General features: G+C 39.2%; 2 protein-coding genes across 2 annotated transcripts; one reads left to right on the forward strand and one right to left on the reverse strand.

Annotated features, from left to right (window-relative positions):
* Window positions 1-3339, forward strand: LOC121871602 (probable maltase-glucoamylase 2). The gene is made up of 3 exons (XM_042374013.1): window positions 1-333; window positions 1002-1445; window positions 2009-3339. The coding sequence occupies exons 1-3, from the start codon at window positions 12-14 to the stop codon at window positions 2197-2199; spliced, it is 957 nt and encodes a 318-aa protein (XP_042229947.1). The 5' UTR covers window positions 1-11; the 3' UTR covers window positions 2200-3339.
* Window positions 3340-4064: 725 nt separating this feature from the next.
* LOC121871604 (gastrula zinc finger protein XlCGF49.1-like) lies at window positions 4065-8633 on the reverse strand. Its single transcript, XM_042374014.1, has 2 exons — window positions 8548-8633; window positions 4065-6631 (listed from the first exon to the last, which is right to left on the reverse strand). Exon 2 carries the CDS (start codon window positions 5597-5599, stop codon window positions 4826-4828), a length of 774 nt encoding a protein of 257 aa, XP_042229948.1. The 5' UTR covers window positions 5600-6631; window positions 8548-8633; the 3' UTR covers window positions 4065-4825.
* Window positions 8634-9724: the final 1091 nt, after the last annotated feature.

Genomic DNA, 9724 nt, shown 5'->3' on the forward strand with positions numbered 1-9724 from the left:
GGTGGTGCAGGATGTGGCTTGGTGTGGCATCGTCGTCATGGGTCACAGTGATGATGGGGGTGGCGGCGGTCGCAATGCCACACCTGAATGCGGAGACAGTTTTATGGTACCCGGCAAATGTCTCCATCGCCAGGCTGTCTTCGACAAAGTCTTTCACCACCATCCAGCTTGCTAGTGAGATCATCTGTGCCACGAAGGCCGCCCAGACGGAGTGGTCGTACACGTTTACCTACGAGAACAGCACCTGTTCCCTCTATGACGTGAAAATCACCGGGTATGGAGACGAGTCCAGCCTAGGCGACACCAGACCCTCCTGGACTCGACTAAGTGATGGTAAGACTACCTGACCAGTGCTAATGACTCACCATACCTATTATTTCATCACTTTATGCCTTATCCTGGAGTTACTTCATATACCCAACCATCTGGCCATATTTTAAGGTGATTTGCTCAACATCAAATTGTTTTGTCTATTTCAAACAGGGATGCTACTATAGTATGCAGAGTACCAAGTTGGATTTGGTCTACCAGGATATTTACACTGTAGCGTGTGGTCTACCTAGCATCCATTAACTGGAAAAGGTTAAGTTAGGTAGACCACATACTGTAGTAGCACCAACCAGATTAATAAAATCTTATTGTTTTATGGAGTAATTAATGTGTCAGTGATTCAATTATACGTTAAGCTTTTTTGCTAATATGATCTCGAGCGAACTAAGGGGACACATCCACACAGGGACCAGAAGTGTATTGTTGACGGTCAGGTCGAGCACTTGCTATTGGTTAGGTGTGTTTGTGAAGCAGCCAGAGACTCGGCATCACTGGAGTAATTAAGAAGGCCAGTGTTAACTCAGGGTTCCTTCACATGGTTATCTTATGAGTTATTAATAAGTAAACTTATCATAAAGGGAAGCTAAACATCTTCCAAGCAGTGTTGGAAGCACAAGCTTTAACACCTTTTCCTACAGTAATTAATGAGTTGCTTTTACTTGCTATTATAGAGACAATGACCTCCATTCTACCAACACCTGCCAATCCTCCGACAACAACCGCTGTTCCTGCGACAACAACCGCTGTTCCTGTGACAACAACTGCTGTTTCAGCGACAACAACTGCTGTTCCAGCGACAACAACTGCTGTTCCAGCGACAACAACTGCTGTTCCAGCGACAACAACTGCCGTTCCAACAACAATGACTGCTGTTCCAACAACAATGACTGCTGTTCCAACAACGACGACTGCCATTCCAACTACAACAACCACCATTCCAGCAACCTGCTCTGCTCTCTTCGAGTTTGTCACTGACTTGGGCTGTGTTTACCTACACCACACGGCCATGAATTGGGTTAACGCCCAAGCTTACTGTGTCCAGCATGGGGCCGACCTTCTGGTGACTCATCACTTCACAGCTCTGCAGCAGTACCTCCTACCTCACTCAATTCACCGTAAGTATGATACGAGCGGATCTTAATTTGTTTTCATTATTGTAGCTATTCTGGCAGGAAAAAAAAGTTCTCTGTTGATAAAAGTAATACTGTACAGCATAATAAGGCAATAAGCTTTATTATATGTTAAAACAGCTACGACACACGCACACCCTCATGGATTTTGGACACCTGTATTAATAGACGTCATAACATCTTCCCAAACAATTTTGAAAGGCATATTTATTAGAATAATATCTAAGACAAATATTTTGAGGCTCTTATTACCATCAGAGTTTAGTTGGACATTTATAGACCTTCGGCGTACGAGATGACATTACCGAGTGTATTACCCGCCAACACAGACAAATATCGGTGCTACTATAGCATGCGGTCTACAAGATATTTATCTTAAGTTAATTAGGTAAGGTTAACTTAGGTCAAGTTAGGTAAGGCTAGGTCAAGTTAAGTTAGGTTAGATCAGATCCTGTCAGGCTAGGCAAGGTTAGATTGGTTAGATTAAAAGATATCTTTGTGAGCTGCACTTTCCTGTAGTAGCAGCCAAATATCTTCTTCCCCCTCAGAGATATGGGTGGGAGTCAAATCCAAGAAATGGTTGGATGGTCAGAATGTGGCAGCAGGTGAGTGGAAGTCTGGTAACCCAGATGGCGCGGCCGATGACTGTGCCAGGATGAAGGGATCAGGAGGCATGCACCTGTTGGCTGACATCACCTGTGACTCTACCTTCCTGGTACTGTGTCAACATGACCTCTAACACACTGTAATTTGACATAAGTACCAGTGATGTTTAGTGTGGCGGTGTGGTAGTAGTAGTAGTGGTGTAGTGGTGGTGTGCTTGCAGTGGTCTGGGTGGTTGTGGATCAATCCTTTTCTACTTTCCTTTCTCTTCTATTTACATCTTTCTATCATCTTTTATTATCATCTTTCACTTCTTTCCATTATCTTTCACATTCTCTGTCTCTCTCTGCATCTTTCCAGCAGTTACAACTACAGTACATCACCCTCTTACAGTAGCTGGACTAGGGTCAGTATATACAAGAGAAGCAGCTGAGGTCCTAACTTGGAGGAGCACGGTCTGGTATATAAGACAAAGAATTAACATTGTTGTAACTAAAGTCAAGGATGTTTTACTATGTTAAGAAATATGAATAAAATACCTGTAATTATTCTATTATCAACCATCACATCTGTTTGTATTAATCTTTGTTTATTGTACTCCAAGCAATGGCGAGATGTTCACCCCAAGTACACTGTTTTATCTTATATACAGTACTGTACCGCATTATACTTTGGGATTCAATGGGATATATACAGTACCGGGTACTCAGATCACAGAAATAACTACAAATTATTATTGTTATTTATTATGAATAGAACACATCAGCTGGTGTAAGTAGATATGTTTAACTCGAGTGTTTCATGTGTGTTGTTTAATGGTCATACAATGTCAACAGTAATTAATGGACAGCAATCAGTCTCTTGCTATAAAGTCTTCACATCATAGAATTTGTAAAGAATCACTTTTATTAACTCTGGTGTTTGGTTAATTAAGTAAATGACCAGGATATATTACTGTCCATAAACAAGAGGGTACTGAACATTATTACAATCTATAAAGCAAATTTGTTAATGTTTTCCTCACTCTAGACAGACAATACAAGTAATTATTTAAATGTTATTGTCTCAAAGGTGTTACCATAAACATTCCTGGTAAATACATCAACATATCTTTAATTCAGAGTTTTATCATTCTTATGTTATGTCTACCACCAGATGGCTCCCAGACATCCAGATGATCACAGAAACATTCGCACTGTCTAGTCTCATTATGTCTCGATGACGAGTGCACAGTTCATTTTGATAAAGTAATTGATATAATAAAGTTAAGATACTGTACCAGTTTCTATCTATCCGGAAATTACAACAAAATATAAAAAACTGACACATACAGTTCAACGTGGTAAAAATGGGGTCATTCTTCAATAAATTCTTTTATTGTACGCGAAAACACTCACACACACCTAATAGTTACCATTTCTTCATCGACATATTTTCACACATACCTGGAATGTTTGCCTCATTCTGGTTGTCGACTAAAGAAAATACAGGACTACTTTCTTCCACTAGATTTTATGAACTGCTTTCCAGTAAATATGAAATACCAAAATGGAACATTTAGCAATCTAAAGTTTTGGTACAGCAGCCAGGACCTCAGGGTTAAGAGTTGCAAGCATCTCACTGGCCTCTCAAGTTTGTCACCGGTCCAACTTAAAAATTCAGTAGTATGTCAAGTTTTCTCTTTTAAACAAAGCTAAAATTGCAACACAAATAGGTGATATCTCTGTTAGCCGGAACAATTGGTGCAAGAACACTTCCGGGAATGCAAGATTTCCCTCATCCCCTGAATTTTCGGGATAGCGGAAAAATTTTCTCGGAAGTTCAGAAAATGCCCATTACATCATCTCTCAAACCCAGAAAAATCTTCCCATCGAATTTTCTGAGTACGGGAATATTTTCTGGGAAATTTCCGGAAAATGTACCTGGAAAATTGTTCCCCAAAGCGAATTTTCCGGGAAAATTCCAGCTTTGGGAGCGATTCGAATTCGGCTATTGGAGTTCGGGTTTGAGGATTCCGGCTAACGGAGATATTACTGTACTGTAATATCAGCACATTAAGAAAAGTTTTACAATTATTCAGTGCCTGGTCAAATGGTCACCCTGCCTGCCCGAGAAGATCAACAGAAGTGGTTCCCAAACAATGACACGATGTGACTTTCAGCCGACACTCTTTCAGTCCTTAGCCCCATAGAGGGTCACTAACTCACTCCACTTGTCTGCGTCCAGTGTTCCCGCGTCAACCTGACTTACTTCAGTGGTGGCAACTTCTTAAGCACGATTTTCTGGATCAACGGTGAATTTCTACACTAGTGACATCTATGAGTTACAATGACATTGATCATAAGGTCACATAGAATTATCAACAATGGGTACTTTTGGCCATCTCCTTAACTGCTTGGACAAAATTTCCAATTGTTTTGTGGACTTACAACTGTGTGTCTTGGGTGTAAATTGTGTCAGGGTCCCACAGCCTGTGTTCCTGTGTGCCATGGACTGTACTGCACTGTGTCAGGGTCCCACAGCCTGTGTTCCTGTGTGCCATGGACTGTACTGCACTGTGTCAGGGTCCCACAGCCTGTGTTCCTGTGTGCCATGGACTGTACTGCACTGTGTCAGATCAAATGTTCAGAAGACAACTCTGAAGTGATCTAAATAACCATATTAGAAGATGTTGAAGTATTAATTTCTAAGAAGAGATCATTTTCTTTTTATTGTGAATATGACAAATATTGTAGAGTATACAGTATAAGTGATGGTGAATGTTATGACCAAGGCTCTTCTTTAGCTATATCAATAGGTTCATCTTTAACAGTGACCGCTTCTTCTTTGATGATAACTTCCTCAGGGGCTATACCATCCATCACCCACAGAGCACATTTATTTTTTATCGATGTAACACTTTCTCTCGCTAACTCTTCACGCAGAGTATTACCCGATACACCTTGTTGTGTTTCTTTCCGTTTCAATAAACTTAATTTCACACTTAAGGGACAGTCACTTTCATTAGTTGTACTTCTATTACCAGTGTGTAGACTCATGTGACAGGAGAGCGACGACTTCCAACTAAACGCTTCTCCACATTCCTTACACTGAAATGGCTTGTCACCAGTATGAGACCGCATGTGATGCGTTAAATATGATTTCCTGGGGAACTTCTTGTTACACTGGGTGCACTTAAAAGGTTTTTCTCCCGTGTGGATATACATGTGATCTTTTAATCCCGTTTTACACGAATACGTTGCTCCACATTCACTACATATGTATGGCTTTTCACCAGTGTGTATTCTCATGTGTTGACTAAGATTTGATGACCAGCAAAATGACTTTCCACACTCACTACACTTAAAGGGTCTGACACCAGTGTGTTTCTTCATGTGTTGGTTTAAATTACACTTTCTGTTGAAGGCTTCACCACACTCGGTACAAGCAAAAGGTTTCTCGTCAGTGTGAATTATCATGTGGGCACGTTGACGTGACCTGTAGGGGAAGGTCTTCCCACACACATTACAATCAAATATGGTTTTGCTGGAATTCATTTTTGAGAAATGACGAAACTTGGCTTTAGAAAAAGAAGAAAGATCTTTTAATTTATCACAGATTTTGATGCTGTTGGAACCAAGTTTACAGGCAGGATCGGCCGCCTCTTAAGAGTTCTCTGTTTACTCACAGTATTGACATACAGCATAACTGTATTTAAAGTTATAAAAAAATATGCATTATTTATATTTTTCTATAATAAAGTTTATTACCAGAACTAATAACAACTCATCAGAAATAAACATATCATAATATAGTATACTGTACTGTATTAATACTTTATATCATCAAACTGTACAGTACATATTATAAGAGCAGCAACACCGATCACCAACCTAACAGAGACAATACTGTACAGCATTATTAGTCCTGCTACTTCAATAATAAATAAATTAATTCAAACAGTTAAACATAAGATGATATTTAAGTATAGTAGACAGTAAGGTCAAGACCAGCTCACACTGTTGTACGTACACACATAAATCCTCGGCCCCATGACATTGATAAAGATGAAGCAATAATATTAATAATGTAAGAGCATCAGAATGCACATAAGATGAATTAAAATTTCCAAATCTTATTCTAACATAATTATTATACAGCACATACACAAACTGTATTGAAAAAACAAAGAGATGGCAATACTCTACACCAGTCACATCAACTCAATAATTATATATACTGTACTGTACTGTATAATGTTTAAACAATATTTCTCTGGTGGTGTTACTTTTGTTCATGTGAAAGTTACTGATCTTTTACTGCAACAAGATACAGCAAAACCTCCATTTAACAGACTACAAGGAGATGAAAATCCATTAAATCGAGGGTCCGTTAAATGTGAAACTTCCATCTAACGAACTACATAGATAGTCCATTACATCATGGGTCCATCAGAGAGAGGTCCGTTATATGGAGGTTTCTGTGTACTAAACAATAAAATAATGGAACATGATCTACAATGAGTGGCAGACAGTGACGGTGTTCAGCCGCAAGTCCTTGTCTCTTGATAGATCTTCTAACACTACAATCTGCAGGAAAAAATTAAATGACTTTAATGTACAGTCACTTAAAAGATTTATCTGTACTAAATTGTGTTGAGAAAATATGACACAATGGATGAAGGACTTTGACAACCCTGCTGAGACAACAGGCATCACAAGTGTTCATTCTGGAATTCATCGACCCCCCCCCTCCCAAACAGAGATAGTACAGTATTTTGAGTGACTACAAGTATTTCAGAGATCAAACATGGTGGATTCAAACCTTCAAATGACAATCTGTTGAAGGTAATGAAGTGGTGTTTGTAAGTACAATCAGCTAATATAGTCTGATCACCTCTCCCCCTGAACCACGAACCCCAAGATTCAGACTCATGAACCAGAACCATTTATGGATAGAATAATGTATCGGTCTACTGCTTCGGGTTCACGAGTATTGTATTGTTTGGTATTACTATTATTTTATATTTGTTGGTGTGCCTAATACCTACCTACCTATACAGTATCTCTTTCTTGGCACTGAATCCTTTTAACCTAACCTAACCTCACCCTAGAAATGAAGTGTTTACAAGTTGAGTCACTGTAAGCTGAGAAGTCTCAATGCATTACCTGAAGAATAGTTCCTCCACCTAATTTCATCATAACATTAAACACCCTGGTGCTTATCTATCCAAACCTAGGTTAATCTTACAAATAACCTAACATAGCTTAATCTAACCTAACTTAACATAGCTTAAATTCATCTAATCTAAGAGTTTAACTTAATCTAATCTAACCTAACTTAACATAGCTTCACCTAATCTAACCTAACTTAACCCCCCAGGTAGAGTTGGACTGTTAAATCATCTGATGAACTGGGGAGCTAATCTTCAGGTGATCTATTTCAACCAACAAGGTAAAAAAACTCATATAAATTAATGCTTTCTTCCTCTATGTGCTTTGTGCTCTCCTTTCCAAATTTGTCTTAAAGTTTTGAGAAATATTCCAGAATGAATATGTCTCATTAATATTAGTTAACACGCTCATTGTGGGGGCCAGACTAGGTCATTTCTCGTTAACCACCCATCACCTTTTGCCAAATTTTTTTATCTTACCATTTAATAGATCACTTTGAGAAAGGAAAGAATATACTTGAAGTTAGCGGAACATTCCAAAAATAAACGCGATATTCGTGATTTATTTGTTGTAATAATCACGAATTTTTCAAAGTCCCAATTTGATGTTATGGCGACACACAACGTCTCTCTCATTCGTTCGTTTGTGTGTTAGGCCTGTTAGGTCAGGTCAGGTCAGGTCAGGTCAGGTCAGGTCAGGTCAGGTCGTGGCCTGTTAGGTCAGGTAAGGTTAGGTTAGTACGTAAACCTCGCTTAGATTAAACATTTCTCCCATGATAAATATATGTTTTCGCGAGTATTCTTGGTGTCTTAGATGATTCCCACACTTATTTTGGGTAAAAATCACTTGTTTTCAGCCCTCCGCCCTCTGCCCTCCACCTTCCCACTGTGGCCCCCTACACTGTTGGGGTGGAAGGAGGGGGATAACTAAATAAAAATGTTATTTGCCCCTAAGATAAATGTTAGTTTGTCTGCTTGTTGTCCCTACAGAATAAGGATGAAAATATTTAATGAAGGTTGTCTGGGTAACGTGAACATAAATGAATAACAGAAATCTATGAAAAACTGAATGAAAGAAATATATGAGTGATTTACTATAATATTGATCATCAAATACATAAGACTTTACCATTTTTAGTTTATACTTTCCACAGTATAGATAGATTCACTGTAAGGACTCTTTAATGACAGGCTGCTAATTTACAATGGATATCTATCTACTTACCCATCTATATAATTCTCCATCTATCTACCTACCTACTCATGATATCTTCTATATTTCGTGACTAAGACTGATGACTGGAGGTGATGTAGTGTAGTGTTAATACTTACCTGAGACATTACAGAGAGTCATCAGTCCTCAGGTGACAGGCCCAGGTAAACAAAGGTGGACCTTAGGTTAAGAAACAACCACGAACACTACCACTAAAGTATTTAATTTGGTTATTTCTTGTAATCAGACTAATCAAAGAAGATTTACACTAACGTTATAATAATATGTTATTTTCGGACAGGTTTTATGTGCAAAATTTTGTTTTGTGTTGCTTAAAATAATAAAACGGACAGGTGATGTATTCATTACTTTAAAGGGCTACATAGACCCTCAGAATTCCTTTACGTATATTAGTATTAATTATTTAAATAGATAGGCAGATATTTATTAATGTAAAACTATAATTATCAAAATAGTAGTTATTAATACGATAATATCATTATATATTTTAGATGTCTTGTAGAAATATATAACATTGCCTCGTTATCACTAAAAGAAATCAGAGAGAGAGAGAGAGAGAGAGAGAGAGAGATTAAATTAACACTTCCTAAATGTTAAGCACATCTTATCATGACAATGGACACCGTTCATGGTGGGCCAACATGCGGTCTACTACTACTACTAATGTAATGACCTCGGCCATACACGTCAGTTACGTAATATCAGACGATTCATATTACGCTCAATAGCCCACAAAACATGTAGCTATGCTTTCTTATTGGAGTTCCCCATCTGAGGAGTCCGTTTTCTCAGCGCTTCAGGACGCCTGAGTCTGTAGTGGATTCCTCCCCTACAAGCACCGAACCTTCTCGAATTCCCCAGCCTACGCCTCCAGCGCCGCCCAGGGAGCGGGGGTCAACTATCTACCACGCCTACCCCGGCCTTATAAGGCCTGATACTGCTGTGACCAGCCTCTTTCTACACAGTGCCACCATCAAGCAACACCTCCTCCTCCGCTCCAGCCAGCGACCTTGGCGTCCCTCAAGCCACGTGCCCTCACTCTGGGCACCCTCACCACCCAGCTCTGTCTACTCAACGCTTATTACCATGCTACCTACCCAGCAACAAGCTGCATTGTACACCCAATACAATATGTATACAGAGAGCACATTGTGAGTTTCCTTTCTCCATCCCATCCTGAGTGTGAACCAATATCTCATAACTCCACAAGTCCTCCGTTTTCTCTCAATCTTGATGGTACCCGAGACTTCATTATTCCTTAGTAATGACAGAATA

Source organism: Homarus americanus, unplaced genomic scaffold, assembly GCF_018991925.1.
Source record: "Homarus americanus isolate GMGI-L3 unplaced genomic scaffold, GMGI_Hamer_2.0 scaffold59436, whole genome shotgun sequence".
In the NCBI taxonomy this organism is placed as follows: domain Eukaryota; kingdom Metazoa; phylum Arthropoda; class Malacostraca; order Decapoda; family Nephropidae; genus Homarus; species Homarus americanus.

What these genes read in the sequence shown, in the direction of transcription:
- LOC121871604 (XM_042374014.1), bottom strand. Translation starts at nt 5,599, where the DNA reads ATGAATTCCAGCAAAACCATATTTGATTGTAATGTGTGTGGGAAGACC.
- LOC121871602 (XM_042374013.1), top strand. Translation starts at nt 12, where the DNA reads ATGTGGCTTGGTGTGGCATCGTCGTCATGGGTCACAGTGATGATGGGG. An exon ending in CTGGACTCGACTAAGTGATG is followed by an intron (nt 334 to 1,001) that starts GTAAGACTACCT and finishes TTGCTATTATAG; the next exon opens with AGACAATGACCTCCATTCTA. An exon ending in CCTACCTCACTCAATTCACC is followed by an intron (nt 1,446 to 2,008) that starts GTAAGTATGATA and finishes CTTCCCCCTCAG; the next exon opens with AGATATGGGTGGGAGTCAAA.